At 35.5% G+C, this 22,047-nt stretch overlaps 1 protein-coding gene across 12 annotated transcripts in view; it reads left to right on the forward strand.

Moving 5' to 3' along the window:
• LOC149783253 (protein scribble homolog) overlaps nt 1–22,047 on the forward strand; it is a 184,501-nt gene that overhangs the window by 110,855 nt on the left and 51,599 nt on the right. For 9 of the 12 annotated variants that reach the window (XM_089931472.1, XM_089931479.1, XM_089931476.1 and 6 more), the window contains 6 exons: nt 1,441–1,617; nt 3,861–3,971; nt 8,985–9,275; nt 13,885–13,941; nt 15,654–15,788; nt 16,859–16,927. In XM_089931472.1, coding sequence (XP_089787598.1) covers nt 1,441–1,617; nt 3,861–3,971; nt 8,985–9,275; nt 13,885–13,941; nt 15,654–15,788; nt 16,859–16,927 — 840 coding nt within the window. The remainder of the gene's footprint in view (nt 1–1,440; nt 1,618–3,860; nt 3,972–8,984; nt 9,276–13,884; nt 13,942–15,653; nt 15,789–16,858; nt 16,928–22,047) is intronic. The other 3 variants (XM_089931481.1, XM_089931483.1, XM_089931477.1) reach the window with 2 other exon arrangements.

A 22,047-nucleotide genomic window follows, 5' to 3' on the forward strand; every position in this document is an offset into this window, starting at 1 on the left:
ATGAGTGGAGTTTCGAATACAAGAGATAAATGTTTGTACATCGATTCACATATTTTCCTTTATGAAAACAAAAACCCACTCCGGTGGCCTAGTGGTTAGAGCATCCGCCTCGGATGCAGGAGGTCATGGGTTTTATCCCCAGCCAAGTCATACCAGAGACGTATAAAAATGGTACTAACAGCTGTCTTGCTTGGCGCTCAGCATTAAGAGGTTAGTGTTAGGACTGGTTGGCCTGGTGTCCGGATAATGTGACTGGGTGGAACATCATGCCACATGTCTGCGGCATAATACCCCAGTGCTAGACATCACTATAAACTGTCACATTGCAGACATCGTAGAGGTATGACTGAATTTTTTTTAAAGCTATGTTAAAGATCCAAATTGCGCACACACACACACACACCCCTTTATCAAAAAATTGCCATCCTTATGAAACAGTTTAGATGTGCCCTAGTGACCACTTAAGGCAAGGAGAAACCTTTATTTAATAGGGAACACCTCCCTACTGAACACAAAATGCAGGGGACCTTGTACATGCAGGGTATTTATATTGGAATTTTTGCTTCCCCAATGACCACTGAGTAAATATGACTGTTTGGACAGGTTTGATTGTTTTTGTTTTTATTATAAAGTTTTATTGCATCCTTGCTTTCAAAAGTTGGCATAGATATGTATGCAGAAGTGACATATTACTTACAAAGAGCTTATTAAATTAGAATATATAAGACAGAGAATTTGCCATAGGTTATGACATAATCGGTGATTATGAAGAGAGATTATGACATAAAAAGTGATTATGAAAAGAGATTATGACATAAAGCCATCATTAGTACAGAATTCCAGTTTATGTTCACTTGGCAAAAGTTGCACATGTAGACTGGTTAAATAATATTGATTATAAATAATTTTTCATTAATTTATGCCACATTGAATAGTTTAAGGAAAAACGAAACGAGAAAAACCCTGTCAGATCCATATTTTTAGTTAAAATTACCAACAATACCTCTTTCAGGATAAATGGCTTATCTGTGAAGTGGTACATGGAGGATACTGCTCGCTTTTAAATGTAACCTTTTATCTCCTAACATAATATTTGACCATGTTCAACTTGACATTCTCCATCCTAAATGTTTAAAGTGACTTCAGCTTTTATAAAACTGTGTATGCAGTTCAGATTCCTGTACCTAACTCGTCAATAATTTTAATGGTAAATTTCATTACTTTTGTTGGAGTGAAGTTTTACAGATAAACTAGTTACTCACAAATGTCTGCAAAAAAAATACAATAATTAGATAATTCAATTTTTTTCTATTCGACCTTGAAAATATACATTAATGAGATGTAATATTCTTCAGAGCACTTATTTTTTCTGTCTTGTTTTTGTGAGAAAAAAGACATCAGGAAGTGTGAAATCAGCGTCTGATTTATTTATGCATGTAGATTGTTCCTGACGGTGCAGCATCTAGGACTAACCTTCAAGTAGGAGACAGAATTTTAAGTGTTAACGGTAAAGATCTGACAAATGCCACGCATCAGACGGCTGTCATGAGCTTAATTGCTCCAACATATGAAATCCGTGTCAGGGTTCGGCATGATCCACCTCCAAAAGGCCTTAAGGTGAGTAGGGTACTAGTGAGTCTTTCTTTTGTTGTAAGAATTTTTGCACCTAATGCTTAAATTAATTTTTCTGATATGCCCATGCAGGGAAGAGCCATGGGTGGGGTAGAGTGGGGTGGTCTTGTCTCTCAGAATAACCCTACTCCAACCTATGACCCTGTTTTTTTTTGTATGTGCACATTTGTACAAATTCCCAATCTGAAATTTTACAAAAATTTAAGTCCTTTACTATACTGAGCAAGGAATTACAATAATCAATGCATCAGTTAATTACAATAGTCAATGTAGCAAGGAATTACAATAATCAGTGTAGCAAGGAATTACAATGATCAGTGTAGCAAGGAATTACAATAATTAATGCATCAAGGAATTACAGTAATCAATGTAGCAAGGAATTACAATAATCATTGTAGCAAGGAATTACAATAATCAGTGTAGCAAGGAATTACAATAATCCATGTAGCAAGGAATTACAATAATCAATATTGCAAGGAATTACAATAATCAATGTAGCAAGGAATCACAATAATCAGTGTAGCAAGGAATTACAATAATCAGTGTAGAAAGGAATTACAATAATCAATGTAGCAGGGAATTACAATAATCAGTGTAGCTAGGAATCACAATAATCAGTGTAGAAAGGAATTACAATAATCAGTGTAGCAGGGAATTACAATAATCATTGTAGCAAGGAATCACAATAATCAATGTAGCAAGGAATTACAATAATCAATGTAGCAAGGAATTACAATAATCAATGTAGCAAGGAATCACAATAATCAATGTAGCAAGGAATTACAATAATCAGTGTAACTAGGAATTACAATAGTATAGCTAGGAATCAAAATAACCAATGTAGCAAGGAATTACAATAATCAGTGTAGCTAGGAATTACAATAGTATAGCTAGGAATCAAAATAATCAATGTAGCAAGGAATTACAATAATCAATGTAGCAAGGAATTACAATAATCAGTGTAGCAAGGAATCACAGTAATCAATGTAGCAAGGAATTACAATAATCAGTGAACAAGGAATTACAATAATCAATGTAGCTATGAATCACAATAATCAGTGTAGCCAGGAATTAAAATAATCAATGTTGCAAGGAATTTACAATAATCAATGTAGCTAGGACCCTATGGAGTTAAAGCAGCTTAGACTAAACTTAATGCAGAATTTTATTCATTGTCCATGTAGAACTCAAATATTTCGGTGAAATGACTTGTCTATCCATCGAGAATGAAGCAGAGCTGACAAAAATAGGTAGTAGTGACTGTTGAAAGATTAACTTGTATAATATTAACCAGTCACTCAATCTTCTGCTTTTACATATTTTCCTGTCAGTTGATTAAAAGTACTGATGAGATACTATTAAAACTTGATATAAACAATATTAAAACTTGTTTCAAAAATATTAAAACTTTTCAAATTTTGCTTCTTTAGAATTGTTGATTAAAATAAAATGCAACCTTGAAAATAGGTTACAATCAAGGACTGGCAACATTTGTTAATGGTAGAAGTCTTTTCTCACGTTTATAGGATGAAATATTGGAAAGAAATGATTATTTCTGAACAGTAATATAAGTTGTCCATATTGTCACAATTTTGTGGATGGCTTGCACGCGAGATAATGAAGAAATGAAACAGTTTTGATGTTGATGATAAAACAGCTATTTATCTGGCCAAAGTAATTAACATGAGGTTGTCACATTATTGATGACTCCAATGCTGATGTTGAAACTGCTATTTAGCTGGCCTTATAAATTAACACAAGGGTATAACACTATTGATGTCTCTCATCCAATGATAAGACAGCAGCTTAGCTAGTCAAAATTGTTACCACATGGGTATAACGTTATTGACATCTCCTGTGCTGATGAGAAGATAACTGTTTTGTTGGCCATAATAGTATTTAGCTTCATTGGCATCACCCATAACGATATTATCTCCATTGTCAGAGTGGATAATTGTTTAAAAATTCTTATAACTTTATTCAAACTTTCAGGCTGTAACTCTTAATTTTGTTTATACAAGTCATAAATTCCATTGAAGTTAAATTAATTAAAAAGTATAAAAGAGTGAGAAAGAAGAAAGATTTGAAAATTTAATTCATTTAATTTTTGTTTGGGGGTTGCGGGGTTGTGGCTTAAAAATTGTTTTATTTGAAATATCTGGTTATAAAGTCACCATTCTGTGATTCGGAACCAAGTTAATGTTTCCTTTCTTATATTTTAATTACAGGAGATTACGATAGTAAAAAGCCCAGGAGAAAAACTGGGCATGAGTATTCGAGGTGGAACAAAGACATATCCTGCCAATACGAAAGTGGATGAGGGAATATTTGTATCTAAGGTAAGGCAGGTTAATCACTTTGTAGATAATAAGTAAATTAATTTGGTTATCTTCACTCACGCTAACTCTTCCATCAATACCATCACCATTTCTTCTATATCACTGCCATCAGCAGCACAAAACACCACTAGTATCACTATCAGTGTCAGCTGCACTACCACCACCATCATCAACATCATGGTCACGTGAATACATCCCCTCATGAAGACAGGAACCAGGTCAATATTTGTGCGTATTCTGACTGTTGATCATCATTCTAAGTTCTCAAGCTGGGCTATAAACAGTGAAAAGAAGTAACTCTTGATTTCTTGTTCAGTTATTATTGGGGACCAACTAAAAGAAGAAATTTGTTCACAATGACAATTGCATGGACATGTGGCCAGTTTAATTTAATTAGGAAAAGTAGATTGATAAAGGCTGTCTTAATAGCTCTATACCAGGGGCTCAAACTCAAAGCACCCTGAGGGCCGCCAATCATTTTGCAGGCCACACATGATGCGGATTGGTGGGCCGCATGTTTGAGACCCCCTGCTCTTTACCATACACTGCAACTATTCTGCTAAAGCGCTCACCGTTACGGATCACTGCCATCTCACTTCTGTCTGCTTCGGTTCGAGTCTCTGATTTGGCTAATGTGGTTATGTGAGGAAGCTTGCCTGTAGCTTCTCATGGGTCGGTGGTTCTTTCTGTTGTTTTTCCGGGTTCTTCCTGCACCATTAATACTGGCTGCCATGTATAGCCTATTTTGTGCTGAAAAATGGCGTTAAACCCTACAACAATAACAAAAACAGCAACTATTCTGAATATTGAAATTAGTATTATTGTATTTACTTATATGCAAACTGCATGGACCCAGATCTGATATCACATAATGTGCCAGGAGATCTGGGTTCATGCTGTTTGTTAAAACTTTTACTCTTATCTGCCAGTTCTTTATGCATTGATAGGTCAAGCTTTGTGTTTGTTTGCAGTTGGATTTGACCAGCAAGTGAATATATGCGGTACCTTATAAGTGGGAGTTTGAATATTTCATGTTTTAGCAAGATTAAAGTTGTTTCTTTGTAATTTAATTTGTCCTTGCATTGGTACATTCAGCCTTGTTTGCAAAAATGGTGTTATACTTGCTAGGTAAGCAAATATTTAAATACTGATTTTCTGTTTGAATATTCACGGACAGGTATTCTTATTCAGGTGTTTGTTTATTTGTTTAAGGTCTACTCAATGATTATGCCCCTCGGGTAGGGATGAACCCCAGGGTCATTGTTTGATGCATATATACATTTTTGTCTTTTTTGGCCCCATAGATGCATATATGGTTATGATGTGGAATGTGTCGTGTTTTGATTCAGTGGCCAAGTTCTTGGGATAAGAAATGACTCAAGTGCATCTCCCAGAGGTTCCAGGCTTCTATAAGTTGGGTCACTATTCAAATACACTAATTCTAAAAAATTTGAGACTTGGGAGTCATGTGATTTTTTTTTAAAGCGCCACTGCCAGCCGCACACTTAGGGCACAATCATATTTCTGAAAGGTTTGGCAAAATTGACACTTGTACAGACCCAAGTTTAATCTTGATTCATGTTTTCACAATACACTTGACGGGGTTGATTAAGGAACCATACTAGGTATATATAAAAAAATTGTACTGCAGTGTCTCTGAACATACCAAAACACGTACCAAAGTATACTGTAAATATATTTGGGATAAACCATCTAATATTCTTGGGCAGGGGCTGGACATTGTTTTTATTTTTTTTTAAATTATTGGCTGTGAATAGGTGGGGGAAAAAATAACTTGCTTTTGACTTGTAGCAAAATAACACCATATTCATTATATTTTTTTATAAATGACTTAAGATAAAAGAAAAGTTATCTCACATCAAAGGAAAATGGAACCATCCCATGCCCAAAATATTAATGGTCAGTACCTTATAGACGATGAATTTGTTTTGTTTATGTTAATTGTTATTCAGTTTGTAATCTAAAAACAGTAACTGAAGGTTAATGACGTAAAAGACGTTATACTTACATTAGAGAGCTTGTTGATACATAGGAAGTGTTGATACTGAAGCCTACAATTTACTAGCTACTCCATTGATAGGAAGTGTTGGTACTGAAGCCTACAATTTACTAGCTACTCCATTGATGGGAAGTGTTGGTACTGAAGCCTACAATTTACTAGCTACTCCATTGATAGGAAGTGTTGGTACTGAAGCCTACAATTTACTAGCTACTCCATTGATAGGAAGTGTTGATACTGAAGCCTACAATTTACTAGCTACTCCATTGATGGGAAGTGTTGATACTGAAGCCTACAATTTACTAGCTACTCCATTGATAGGAAGTGTTGATACTGAAGCCTACAATTTACTAGCTACTCCATTGATGGGAAGTGTTGATACTGAAGCCTACAATTTACTAGCTACTCCATTGATGGGAAGTGTTGATACTGAAGCCTACAATTTACTAGCTACTCCATTGATGGGAAGTGTTGATACTGAAGCCTACAATTTACTAGCTACTCCATTGATGGGAAGTGTTGATACTGAAGCCTACAATTTACTAGCTACTCCATTGATGGGAAGTGTTGATACTGAAGCCTACAATTTACTAGCTACTCCATTGATAGGAAGTGTTGATACTGAAGCCTACAATTTACTAGCTACTCCGTTGATAGGAAGTGTTGGTACTGAAACCTACAATTTACTAGCTACTCCATTGATAGGAAGTGTTGGTACTGAAGCCTACAATTTACTAGCTACTCCATTGATGGGAAGTGTTGATACTGAAGCCTACAATTTACTAGCTACTCCATTGATGGGAAGTGTTGATACTGAAGCCTACAATTTACTAGCTACTCCATTGATAGGAAGTGTTGATACTGAAGCCTACAATTTACTAGCTACTCCATTGATGGGAAGTGTTGATACTGAAGCCTACAATTTACTAGCTACTCCATTGATGGGAAGTGTTGATACTGAAGCCTACAATTTACTAGCTACTCCATTGATAGGAAGTGTTGATACTGAAGCCTACAATTTACTAGCTACTCCATTGATAGGAAGTGTTGATACTGAAGCCTACAATTTACTAGCTACTCCGTTGATAGGAAGTGTTGGTACTGAAACCTACAATTTACTAGCTACTCCATTGATAGGAAGTGTTGGTACTGAAGCCTACAATTTACTAGCTACTCCATTGATGGGAAGTGTTGATACTGAAGCCTACAATTTACTAGCTACTCCATTGATGGGAAGTGTTGGTACTGAAGCCTACAATTTACTAGCTACTCCATTGATAGGAAGTGTTGATACTGAAGCCTACAATTTACTAGCTACTCCATTGATAGAAAGTGTTGATACTGAAGTCTACAATTTACTAGCTACTCCATTGATAGGAAGTGTTGGTACTGAAACCTACAATTTACTAGCTACTCCATTGATGGGAAGTGTTGGTACTGAAGCCTACAATTTACTGGCTACTCCATTGATAGGAAATGTTGGTACTGAAACCTACAATTTACTAGCTACTCCATTGATGGGAAGTGTTGGTACTGAAGCCTACAATTTACTGGCTACTCCATTGATAGGAAATGTTGGTACTGAAACCTACAATTTACTAGCTACTCTACTGATAGGAAGTGTTGATACTGAAGCCTACAATTTACTAGCTACTCCACTGATAGGAAGTGTTGGTACTGAAGCCTACAATTTACTAGCTACTCTACTGATAGGAAGTGTTGATACTGAAGCCTACAATTTACTAGCTACTCCATTGATCGGAGGCGAAACTTGAGTTGGATGCCATCTCCTGAGCAAGGTATTATTAAGAGAGCACCTGTAAACATAAACACTCAACTGTTTAGACAATATTTTGTGGACTTAAGAAATTACATAAAAGTAAAACAGGAAACAATTTACTTCAGAAAATCTTGACATGATTTGCAATCTTACAGTGTTTCCAAATGTAGGATTTGGTCTGATTATTTTTCACAACATTCCATTTGGCCACCATGTTGGCATAGTTGACACATGTTAAATATATGATTAAAGGATCATAAATATAATTATATTTGTAATATTCAAAATTAAGATTTGACAAATATATCTGCTTTGTATAAAAAAAAAATTAAGCTGAACTTTTAACATCATTAAAGTTGTAAAAAGGTATCTCCTAAATTCCCATGCACTCCATACTTCATACTGATAGAAATGATGATAGAAATGATAATAGTACTGATACAGTGAAAATGTACTGTGTTAACATACCACAGGTATGCAGTAATAGCATGCACCTCTTGGGGCTACCTCAGACACTTTATGTTTTTTATGCAAAATACCTACATGATCAAGCATTTGCTTTTATTTTATAGCTGTCTAGAAATGTCATCAAGCAAAGGTAAACATGTTAAAGGTGACGTTAATAATTCACCTTTTAAAATGTCCACACAGTTGGCATGAAAGTATGAGAAAGAATATTTGCTTGGTCATACATGGAAGAAAACATCAAAGGCAACAGTTAAATTTGGTAGACATGATTCATTGATTTGAGTATTAAATCAGGGGAGGTAATTGCTGTTGCCACAAGAATTGATCCACTAAAAACAGAAAAAGATTATATCAGGTTGAGAGATCCAGCAGAAGTAATTGACCTGCATGGGTTCAGAACGCCAGGTTTCTGAAACTGCACTGGAGGTCATCAAGGCCAAAGTGTACTTGACAGACTTTTTAGTCGAACACGATGTTGTCTTCAACAGTATCAGATCACACAGCTGAACTTTGATATAGCATGTTTTCTCATTGACAATGGCAGTACATGATATTTCATTGAAAATTGCTCCAACTTAAAGGCTTAATTACTGAGAAGGTTTCTGCATGGTTGGCAGGTCTGTGAATATGCAAGTTTGATTTAATCTTGCCCGCAATATCCAACAATACCGTCCATATAAAATACAGTACGAGAGGGAAATAAATTGTAACTTGGCTGTTAAACTTCTTGTACTTCTACACGCAGATTATAGATGGTGGTGCTGTTGCTAAAGATGGAAGGTTAAAGACAAATCAGCGAATTTTAGAAGTAAATGGACAAAGCCTCCTAGGCGCCACACATCAGGAGGCAGTCCGAGCATTAAGAAGTGTGGGTGATAAGTTGGTAATTGTAATTTGTGAAGGAGAGGAGCCTGAATCACCTGAAAGTCCGTCGCCCGATACACCTAGTAGCCCACTTGGGTATATCCCTTCCATGAGAAGGTCCTCAATTTCTAGCATCGACAAGGAAGACGAAGAGCACTTTATTATTAAGAAGGTAGGTAAAGTTTACTACTGGTGTATTTTGTGATCTTCTCTTGTCTCATACATTCTAAGACTAGCACGTCCGATTTGAAATATTGTCTTAATGTCATGGTAATGTGAATAGAACTGGAGAAATAATTTATTTGTTGGGTTTTTATTTTTAATAAGAAATTTTTAACATAATATGTATATGCCTGCATGTTATTACTCTACTGGAATGCTTTTTATCCTTTTCCTTGTATCATGCTGTACTAAATTTTCCTCTACTTTCTTTTAAAAGCAAAGAATAAAACAAAACAGATATACATTCCTCATTGAAGTTCTTAGTTCATTTGAGTGTGACAGGCTTAAGGTATGGTCCACTTTTGGTTGTAATTGTCTTCCACCATCTACAATCTATCGATATAAGCTATTTCAGATTTCTCCTACCAGTTAAACTTCTACCAGTCAAATTTCTCCCCACCCCCGAAACCTGGCTGGCATTAAAGCTTTTAAATTGGGTACAGATAACATTTGTCTGCTTGACATATTGTTAGTGTGTCAATAGTAGTAGAAGCTTACAAATTAATGATTCCTGAAAGTTTTACAATCATATTGGACATAATATTCTATCTGGATTCTTTCAGTCTGGTGATTTGTAGCTACAGCATATGTAATATTTACACTTTAATTTACACCAGCTATAATTTCATTTCTTTGTTCATTCTTGAGCTATTTAAATTTATTGAGCTGCTCTCCCCCAACCCACCACCTTGTATATATGTTTTGTTCCTTTTTCACACAAATGTGATTGTAAATTACACTGGTCAACAGTGAAATCATTACTGACTTGAAAAGGCCCTAATCTGTAGTATTTTGGTGTGCCGAACACGAATATAACCGTGAAAAATTTGTATTGGCTCTCGTTTTGAAGATATTCATATACCTCATTTTCTGTGTTTCACTGTGTAAATTTCTCCAGTAGGACTGCAGCAACATCCGGAATAATGATGTAACATTGCATAATACCATCATGCTCACATCATCCACAGTTGATTGCATCATTTTCTGATGCAACGCAATACTAATGCCATGCGGCTGCTGAAGTAAGTTGACGTCAGCAGTGTACTATACATGTGTAGGCCTATTATACTAATGCCAGGCGGCTGCTGAAGCTGACGTAAGCAGTGTACTATATAAAACCCAATCAGATAGGTTCAGCATTTAAAATATTTTAGACGTTGTGCGAGACAGTTCAAGCTACTGTTACATAAAACTTATTATTTTATCCATTTACGTACAATAAAGAACAGTAATGCCTCGAAAGTGTGTTAATACCGCGGACAATTTTTGCTATATTTGTGGGGAAGTGACATTTGCCAACCAGAAGAAAAGTATCAATTCTCAAGTGAAGAAGGCATATCATCTTTACTTCGGATGCAAGGTTGGTGACCAAGACAAGCCTTGGGCTCCGCATATATGCTGTGCTACATGTACAACACAGCTTTCACAGTGGTTGAATTGCAAAAGGTCATGATCATCAATGCCGTTTGCAGTCCCAATGGTGTGGAGAGAGCCAAGCAACCACCTAAATGACTGTTACTTCTGCTTGGTTCCTCCTCTTTCCGGCGGAATAACGAAGCGAAAGAAGTCGAGAATAGTCTACCCAAACATTCCGTCTGCATTGAGACCAGTTCCACATGGTGAGGGACTTCCTATTCCAGAACCTCCAGCAGAATATTCTCTTGATTCATCTGACGAAGACAAAGGTGAGTCGACCTGTTCTTCTCCTGGTCCATCAGCATGCAGTGATCCAGATTTTCACTGTGGTGCATCATCAACCCCACACAGAATAACACAGGAAGAACTAAATGACCTGATTCGTGATTTGGACTTATCAAAGAACAAGGCAGAATTGCTAGGATCAAGACTCCAACAATGGAATCTTCTAGAAGAAGATGTCACAATTACTGCATATCGAAAGCGCCACCAGCAATTGGAGCCTTTCTTCAGAAAGGAAAGTAATCTGATATTCTGTTCCGATATTGAGGGCCTCATGAATGCTTTAAAAATCACTCATGACCCACAAGAATGGAGACTATTTGTGGACTCTTCGAAACTGAGTCTCAAGGCTGTGCTTTTGCACAATGGAAACATTCTTCCATCTATTCCAGTAGCGTATGCTGTCCACATGAAAGAGACATACGATAACTTAAGGCAGCTACTGAATTCCATTGAGTATAACAAGTACAGCTGGCACCTCTGTGGTGATTTGAAGGTAGTTGCCCTTTTAATGGGACTGCAGCAAGGATATACAAAATACATGTGTTTCTTATGCGAGTGGGATAGCCGAGCAAGGGAAATGCACTACATGAGGAAGGAATGGACTCACAGGCAGAATGTAGCCATTGGAGAGAAGAATATCCAACAGCCAGCTCTGGTTGAGGCTCAGAAAATCTTGCTACCACCCCTTCACATCAAACTAGGTTTGATGAAGAACTTCGTGAAAGCCATTGACCGGACTTTGCCAGCATTCCGATACCTGCATGAAAAATTCCCTCGACTCAGCGAAGCAAAGATTAAAGAGGGAGTTTTTGTGGGTCCTCAGATTCGAGAGCTTTTCAAAGATGACCGGTTCAACAACTTGCTGGAAGGTGACGCGAAACAAGCATGGAATGCTTTTCGCCTAGTTTCTACAAACTTCCTCGGAAATGTTAGGGCAGAAAACTATAAGGAACTAGTAGAAGACATGTTGATGAAGTATAAGAAACTTGGCTGCAATATGTCTCTAAAGATTCACTTCCTTCATTCCCATTTGGATTTCTTTCCTAGCAACTGTGGTATTGTTAGTGATGAACACGGCGAACGTTTTCATCAAGATATCGCAACAATGGAACAAAGATAGCAGGGAAAATGGTCCACTACAATGCTGGCTGACTACTGCTGGACACTCCTCAGAGATGCTCCCGAACAGCTGTACAAGAGACAGGCGAAGAAATCTAAGATGTAGTCAATGACTTGATTTTTTATAGGTAGGCTATTACAGTTGACCTTTTACTATTGGAATGCATTTCGTTATGTAAACATTAATTTCTTGCAGATTACAAAAAAACTAGAGCCAATTTTGCAATTTGACTGTCATATTCGTGTTCAGCACATAAAAATTGATAAGAATTGACTAATTTTATTTCAGTAACATGACTTTTGTAAAAATTTGTTGTCCAGTGTTATTTGCCATGTATTACAAGACTAAATGATTGTTATGTATTTCAGAAAAATCATATTCTATCCAAATTCTGATTTGTCAGTAAGATACCCAATTCCATAAGGATGAGTGGATTTGCCTGAATTGTTTGGATATCCACTCATTTTTATATACCCTTGATAAAGCAGAGCACTTTCTGTTAACGATACTGTCCAGTTATATTCTGTCTTAATAATTTTGTTTTCACACAATGATGACTCAAGTTGTCCACCATCTGTTACCAAACTTTGAGGATTGCTTTGGGATAAGGAAAAAACTCGTTGATTTTAGGGTCAAAAGGTCAAAGCTTAAAGTAGCTGACTGAAAGAAGAAAAATGGTGTCTGCACACAAAATGGTTTTAGCTATCGTCCATGTGCCTTCATCAAAATTTTTGGATGACTTAAACATCGGTCAAGAAAGAAGCCAATTATTTTTTGGGGTCAGAAGGTCAAGGTCACTATAAATGTATAAAGAGAAACTTTTGTATATTTCATTCTATACCACATACCTTGACCATAGTTAATGGTGGGTTTACACTTAATTATGGAAGACACCTGTTGATTTAGGAGTCAAAGGTCAGTGGATGTCTTGCACTGAAGATAATGAAAGAACCTGTGGCTTCATAGGTCAACAGGTCAGAGTTAAAAAAAAAAAAGATTTATACGTTCAATAAGAAATTAATAGTGTCTGCAAATTAAGTTGGGTTTATGACCCCATGCCTTGACCCAAGATCCAGGTTATTGAGACCAGTTGGTCAATAAGCTGTCGAGTGAACCGTGCCATACTGGTGCCTACATAAAGAACTATTAAATACATGTCAGGCGTATAATGAAGAATTCACATTACTCTTGTTCATGGCTATGTTAATCCTACATTGAATTTATTTTAAAATATATCCTTCGTGGTGACCATCTGAATTTTTGTTCAACATGTGTACATTGCAAGAAAAGGACTGTTAAGTGAATTAGTTATGGATTAAAGTATTTGATAATAAAGAAATTATTTAAAATTTGATGTTAACACTTTTATTCTTTACAGTCAAATATATCTATTACAGTACTGTTTTCTCCATTTTAAATTTTAACATCCTGTTTAGATAATGAGTCATCTCTGCAGTGTGTGAATTGTGTAGAATTGACAGAATTTTCATGCAAGGTATGCTGTCTCAGACCTTTATAACTGTACACTCTAAAATATTATTTAGAATTAAAATCTTGAAAAATGATATAAAGACTCTTGGATTCTCATTTGTTTTGTTTTTTATGAAACTGTAATTTACACCTACATAACTGCATGATCCCTAATATTCTTGACCTGTAGAAAACAGGGGTGTTTTAGCACTAATTGTCTCTTTCTACTGTATGGTAATACTAATCTATACTGATCATTAACCTGCAGGAACAAGAGTTAGTTCGAGAAACTTTACAGTGGGAGAAAGAAGAGCTAGCCAGATTGGTAGGTCCTCTTAAAAAATCCAGGTTTTTATGAGATTTTAAAAATGTGAAAGTTTACAGTAAAGTTTTATTTTATAAGTAATAAATCAAGCAGGCATTTTGAAAACTACACCCAGACAGTAGATATTACGAGGAAATCCAGATATCAGCTAGATAGCTTTGTCCATTTCACAAGACCCTGCTGGATTTCTTTACAAAGTAAAGATCATGGGTTTGATTTGTTCTCTAAATGAAACAAGTGAGACCTGACAAAACGGACACAAAAAGCATGCATATATTGGCAGTGTTGCTTGCTGCAAGGGAGTTGCAACTTGCCTTGCACAGAGGAATCTTAATGGTTGAACACCCAGGATTGCATGATTTGGTTTTGGTTTTGGTTTTCACTCCAACCAGAACCATATTGCATGGTGTCCTACTATAATGATGCTAAGAATAATGTGTGTTCCTAATAATACACCTGTCTATTAACTTTGTTGATCTTAATAAAAGCTATGTAAAGGGATGTGATTCTTTCTATTATTTGTGGAAAATGAGCTGACTCATTGTCATTACCTCCCTTTAATAGTGTGGCAGCTTCTTTATGGCAATCCAGATTATACGTCATTACAGTTGAACATACTTGTAAAAGGTAATTGCTTAAGCATTTTCTCAGAAATAATTTCATTTTTTTTAATCAATTCACTGTTATAAAGAGAAAAGATAAACAGAAGTAACAAAAAAGTTTAGAATTTATATTATATGTATTTAACCTTAAAATAGAACATAATTATTAATATTTGGCAAGTGTGCAATCCTTCCAAGGAATCAGTATTCTTAATACTTTAATTAATTGACTGCAGAATGTTTGTTTTTCTTGTTCACAGTTCCTATTAGGTTAAATTGAACTTCATTGACTTGAAGTTGTTCACCAGGTCCCAAGTAGTTTGAACCTCTTTGACTTGAAGTTGTTCACCAGGTCCCAGGTAGTTTGAACCTCTTTGACCAGTTAACCTACCTCAAGAGTGTTGTGCACACATTGTTCATACCATACCATTTTTGTCTCTCTGAATTTATTGATATAATTATTTTACTTGATATTCTGGGTCCCCAGGGTGGAAGAGTGGTCAAAAGAGCTCACCTTTACCGATCACTGCCATCTCACCTCTGTCCATGTGGGTTAGAGTCTCAGGCTCAGCCAGTGTCGGTATGTGAGAAATCTGCCAGTAACTTCCCATGGATTGATGGTTCTTGCTGGGGTTTTACCTGGGTTCTTCCACTACCATTTATACTATCCGGCATATATCGCCTGTCTTGTGCTGAGAAATGGCATAAGAATCCAAAGCAACAATAACTTGGTATTCTAATTCTAATTAACAGCTGTGTCACTTGAAATCAGACATATTTATATGAACACACTATTCTGCTTTGTTTTATTTCAACTACAATTAAACAAGATTGGATGTTACATAATATTATGCACATTATGAACCTATCTCCATTGCTGATTTGTATCCCCCATCCTGGAGAGAATTTGACATGGCTATAGTGGGGATAGAATAAATTCTTAAAGTGGATGATTGAACTTTTAACCAGCTTGTTGTGGTTAGGAACAATGACAAAAATAATCAGAGGAAAAACATTAAAAATTTTAAAAACGGTTTGTTCTGAAATATTGGATTATTGAATACCATTTGTGTACAATAAATATGTGCTTGAATAAATTTTCTTGTCCAGGAAAAATTGCAGCGTGAAAGAGAAGAGCAGGAGGAAAGGTTGAGAAAAGAAGAGGAAGAAAAACGATTGAAAGCTCATGAAACATTTTTGAAGAATGAACAAGATCTTATCATTGATCAAACAAATCCAAAACAGGTCATTACTTAGAAAGTTACTTGTTGAGTTGGTTTTAGTTTTTTCAAAGCTTGTCTCTTGCAGGGCATATTTGTTCTTTTTACATCTATTGAAAGTAGAAAGCTAAAGTCATTCATCATTTATTTAGCCACAGAAAAAAGGGAATGATATTTAATCTAGTTATAGTGTCTGCATTAGTTTTCAAATGAGTAATTACAATTGGAACTGAAATGCATGTATTCATGAGGCATAAAGTGCCTTGAAATATGCATGGAATTGATGTTGAAAAAAAAAGGAACTAATATGTATGTGTAAATGTTAATTAAGCTGTTTAGGAGTGACAGTTTAAATGTGAGCTTGAATTTGAGTATTTTGAGTAGTCCAGATATGAAATGTCTTGGTTTGTTGTCATTTCTTGTGTGGCATTGCTTACATTTCATGCTCTAAATCAAACCACTGTTGTCAAAGCTTTCTCTTATTACTTCTGTTGTAATTTTCTTGATTCTTCTGAATGATTTAAATTCTTATTCATACTCAAGCATGCCTTATTTAATATCATTTAATTTCATAGGTTTAAGTCGACTTGTTTATTTCTCTGGTTCAGATGTTATTGTTAGTTCATCATTATTTGTGGGGTAACATTTTTGAAGAACTTTATGGTTGCTACAAATTATCAGATAAAAATGGTCAATTAACAAAGAACAACCTGTGGGGAAATGAAAAGCCCTCCAAAAACATCTGAATTTAATTACCAATCAAAATATTTTTGGTAAATGTATAAAAACAGATTTCAAAAATAAGTATTTTTCACAGTATTTTATTTTGTATGTGTTTATGTTATTTGTTTTTCTCAAGTTTACTCTTACTATACTAAGTCAGTACAAAAAGTTTCTTGGGGGGTTCAAGTAAAAATGGACATTTTCATTTTATTGAATTTCTGATTTGTTTTTTTTTTCCTACCAAGTATGCAAAATCAAGATATGTAAAAGAACTCTAAAGCATAGGAAATTTAAGAAGACAGATAAATATACCTGCTTGTATGAGCCTTCTGATGCTGAAAGGGTTACAATTGTACCATTTTTTGCTTGTAGAATTCTATGTTTGTGATGTCTCAAGTGCCTCAAGAACCAGAACCTCCTTTGCAGACCTCCAGTCCACAGGTAATCCACTTAATCATGACCCCTACTGTCTTCCTTATTCTGTGCACATATATTCTTATACCACTATTAAAAAAGCTTTGCCTTCATAAGAGAAAGGTGCATGAGTGAGCAAAGCAAACTGTATACACTTTATGACTTTTCACTTTAAATCAAGTCCAACAATGATGGCAGTTATTTATGGTCAGATGTACAGATTTACTTTATGTATTTAGGTGCATAGAGTTGAAGTTTTCACATAAACTACACAGTTATCTGAAAACTGTATAGAAAGTGATTTTGTTGAACATGTCTGCAAAGTGATTTTGTTTAACATATCTGCAAAGTGATTTTGTTTGACATGTATGCAAAGTGATTTTGTTGTACATGTCTGTAAAGTGATTTTGTTGTACATGTCTGCAAAGTATAGGTAAATAGACAGGGCGTACAGTGGGGTTATTGTTAGTATAGATGTTGTTAAGTCTCTGCAGTTAGCTCAGTTTCTCTGATACAACTGTATATATATCTATGAAACTTGTTGGGTTTATTCTTCATGGAGGGTACTACTCACCATGGATAAAAGTGTTATCATTGACCTAGTTTTCATGTTCCATTTTTGTTTTTAGCTCAGTTTCTTTGACACTGTTTTATGTACATTCATGATACTAAATGAGTATATTCATTTTGGAGGGCACTGCTCGCCACTGGCTAAAATTGGTCACAGTGACCTATTTCCCTTGCTCTAGAGCTTTTGCAAGATTTGTGTAATGTGTCATGGTAGAACATGCAGAACACATTATTCCACATCTTTTGGTTTTTTTTAATTGTCCAGCCATATTCCATTACTTGTTATTCTGTTTTGCATTAACCATGACCTTCCAGTCAGATCTTGTCTTTTTTGTTCCACTTCCTGGGTTTCCAATGTCATGGAAAATTCTGGGAAATATGTTTGTCACGGAAACATCATGGAAAATGGCCAGAGTCATGGAAAGTGAATTGAAAGTAGTGAAAAATGTCCAAAAAGTGTGTTAAAGTTGATGGATCTGATAGCTGTAGGTGGAGGAGGAGGCCACAAATTAAAAAGGATCATGTTGATAAGCATTATCATTATTTTTTCTTTGTTCCAATCCATCTTTCTGGCCTTTTCTTTGTGAGCATGGAAGAATTTTGTCACGGAAGATTGTATATTTGTCGTGGAGAAGTCATGGAAAAAAAACTTTTGTGTAATAACCCTGCACTCACTAACTTTCCTAATACCTGCCTGGATTGAAGGAAAATTTGGCATGGGACTTTATGTTAAGTAGATTTAGGTCAAATTTGATTTTCAACATTTTCTGGCCAAGTTGATGATGACCAATTTATAAATCCTGATTGGCTTCAAACTTTATCTTGGGATATTGAACTAAGCTTTCTTAAGTAACATCATGTCGTTGGGTTGGTGGGGGGTATCCAATTTGTGTGATGTATATCAAATTTTTTATACAGTTCAACACATTGTACTGTGTTTGAATTTTACAAGCACTCACTTTCATGAAAATGATTTGATACTAAATGAAAGAACAAGCTGTATACATAAATTGTTTGAAGTTATGTTTTAATACTGACTAAAGCTGGATGAATTGTGACTGATTTTTGAAAATATTTTTTTTTCTTATTTTATTGTCTGCTGATGGAGAATTTTAAAATACATTCACATGTGCACACATTATCATATACACCAAAGCAGTGCCAGACATGTACATGAGATAACCTTGTTTTTTTAACAAACTCCTAACTTAAAAAATGGCATGTTTTCAGTATAGACTATTGCTTACAAAGCATGTTAATTGTATGCATCATTTGGTTTTTGCTACTGTTACTTTTCCTGATAGGTTTGAATGTTCTACACATCAGTACATTGATTTTATTTTTTATTGCAGTTGTGCTTATCCGCATTTTCTTAATGGCTGAAAGTAATTTTGATTGCAAATAACATATCTGTTATGTGTAAAAGGTATATCTGTAAATAAGCTTGCCACTAAGATTTGTTCTCATATATTATGCCCCTTGATTTAGGAATTGAACTGAACTGCTTCAGTAATTTATTTAGGTTGGTTCCAGGCTTGTAAATATTCAATTTGGAAACAAAGAAGGTCAGTAAGACGGTGTCAAAGTCAGTAAGATGCAACCGCAGAAATCTATAGAATATATTTAATCATATATGAAGATCTTGTCTTCTGATGGTACATTTGCATGCTGTCAGACGTGTTATCCAGTGTCTTATGCAGTTTCAGTATCACTATATGACTACATTCTTGGTTTTAAAAAATTCAGACAGTTCTTTGGATTGAGTAATTACAATATTTTTGTTTTTATTGTTATATTTGTATGATTATGAAAATACAGTCCTTCATCACCACAGTACCATTAAAGGAGCCATTAGAGTTGTCAATGTTGTAGATGGTGTTGGCTTATACAGGGTTACATACTTTAGAAAATTAAGAAGTGTCATGAGATTGATGCATATCTGTGCAGTGTTATGCTATGGTGTTGTTTAGTAAGGTGCCATCTTATGCAATGAGATCATTACTTTTCACTTGGGTACCTAGTTTGGGGGTAGGATCTCTTACCGCTATAAAGTACTCAATGATCAGTTTTGCTGACAATAGAACAAGGTTCCCAGCCTACAAATTCATGGATGATTGCTTGTGATGTGTAGGAGTATGTAACTTCTTAAAAAGATGTATAATTTGTTATTGATAGGGGTCCAAGCTATCCAGTGCCACTTAAAAATGTATAGGTTGTTGTGCCTTTTCTCAAATGAATGCATATTCCCAAGTTGGAGTCAGTACATGGAAAAGTATTTGAGAAAGTACACTGTCGTTAATTGTCCATAAAATAATAGAAGAATGATATGTATTAGATTAGCAGAAACAAGATCATGGACACCTATTGATTACACACAGAAATGTGTAGGACGGTTGTGAATTTTTTAATATGACAAAGTTGTGAGATATCTGATTTTCTGCCGCTGAAAACCTGTGCTGCCTATTTATGGTAGGTCATAAAGGTCTTGTGTACTTTTTGTGAGTTTTATCATTTTGTTTCACAGGACTAGTATTGCTGTTAATAAGATTGTATAAGCATTTATTTCTCTTTCGCTCTTTAGTAGGTGATAGAAGCCACAGTTGTGTCATTTTACATGCAGTCTGTCCCAAATACACTATGATACATTTTGGTGACAAGGGATATGTGTATTAATCACATAATTTACAGCTGCACGGTAAACCTTGATTTTACGGAAGTGGATATCCTTAAGATACAAGAAAAAGCTTACTGTATGGACTCGCTTGTAATTTGAGTCCAACTGCAGACTACATACACTCAACTCTACTGTCACATAATGTGCCGGTAAATTAGGACTTGTTTGGAATACTAAGTAGAATAGACTGCATACACCCAGCTCTACTGTCACATAATGTGCTGGTAAATTGGGGCTTGTTTGGAATACTAGGTAGAATAGACTACATACACCCAGCTCTACTGTCACATAATGTGCTGGTAAATTAGGACTTGTTTGGAATACTAAGTAGAATAGACTACATACACCCAGCTCTACTGTCACATAATGTGCTGGTAAATTAGGACTTGTTAGGAATACTAAGTAGAATAGACTACATACACCCAGCTCTACTGTCACATAATATGCTGGTAAATTAGGACTTGTTTGGAATACTAAGTAGAATAGACTACATATACCCAGCTCTACTGTCACATAATGTGCTGGTAAATTAGGACTTGTTTGGAATACTAAGTAGAATAGACTACATACACCCAGCTCTACTGTCACATAATGTGCTGGTAAATTAGGACTTGTTTGGAATACTAAGTAGAATAGACTACATATACCCAGCTCTACTGTCACATAATATGCTGGTAAATTAGGACTTGTTTGGAATACTAAGTAGAATAGACTACATACACCCAGCTCTACTGTCACATAATGTGCTGGTAAATTAGGACTTGTTTGGAATACTAAGTAGAATAGACTACATACACCCAGCTCTACTGTCACATAATGTGCTGGTAAATTAGGACTTGTTTGGAATACTAAGTAGAATAGACTACATACACCCAGCTCTACTGTCACATAATGTGCCGGTAAATTAGGACCTGTTTGGAATACTAAGTAGAATAGACTACATACACCCAGCTCTACTGTCACATAATGTGCCGGTAAATTAGGGCTTGTTTGGAATACTGAGAAGAATAGACTACATACACCCAGCTCTACTGTCACATAATGTGCTGGTAAATTGGGGCTTGTTAGGAATACTAAGTAGAATAGACTACATACACCCAGCTCTACTGACACATAATGTGCTGGTAAATTGGGGCTTGTTAGGAATACTGAGAAGAATAGACTACATACACCCAGCTCTACTGTCACATAATGTGCTGGTAAATTAGGACTTGTTTGGAATACTAAGTAGAATAGACTACATACACCCAGCTCTACTGTCACATAATGTGCTGGTAAATTAGGACTTGTTTGGAATACTAAGTAGAATAGACTACATACACCCAGCTCTACTGTCACATAATGTGCTGGTAAATTAGGGCTTGTTTGGAATACTAAGTAGAATAGACTACATACACCCAGCTCTACTGTCACATAATGTGCTGGTAAATTAGGGCTTGTTTGGAATACTAAGTAGAATAGACTACATACACCCAGTTCTACTGTCACATAATGTGCTGGTAAATTAGGACTTGTTTGGAATACTAAGTAGAATAGACTACATACACCCAGCTCTACTGTCACATAATGTGCTGGTAAATTAGGGCTTGTTTGGAATACTAAGTAGAATAGACTACATACACCCAGCTCCACTGTCACATAATGTGCTGGTAAATTAGGACTTGTTTGGAATACTAAGTAGAATAGACTACATACACCCTGATCTGCTAATGCATTATGAAATGTCAGATCTGGGTCTGTGTTGTTTGCAGTTGGAGCCAATGTTTATTGAGTATATATGGTACGTTAAAATTCTTACCAATAAATAAATTCATAGGATCTTTTATTTTCTTCTTTTTTCTGCTAAACTGAAGCCTTCTCTCATGACGGTTTTAATGAAATAGATACCTTTGCCATTCTAAGG

The sequence above is a fragment of the Sinohyriopsis cumingii genome, chromosome 14, assembly GCF_028554795.1.
Source record: "Sinohyriopsis cumingii isolate HCF-2022 chromosome 14, ASM2855479v2, whole genome shotgun sequence".
Taxonomy (NCBI): Eukaryota; Metazoa; Mollusca; class Bivalvia; order Unionida; family Unionidae; genus Sinohyriopsis; species Sinohyriopsis cumingii.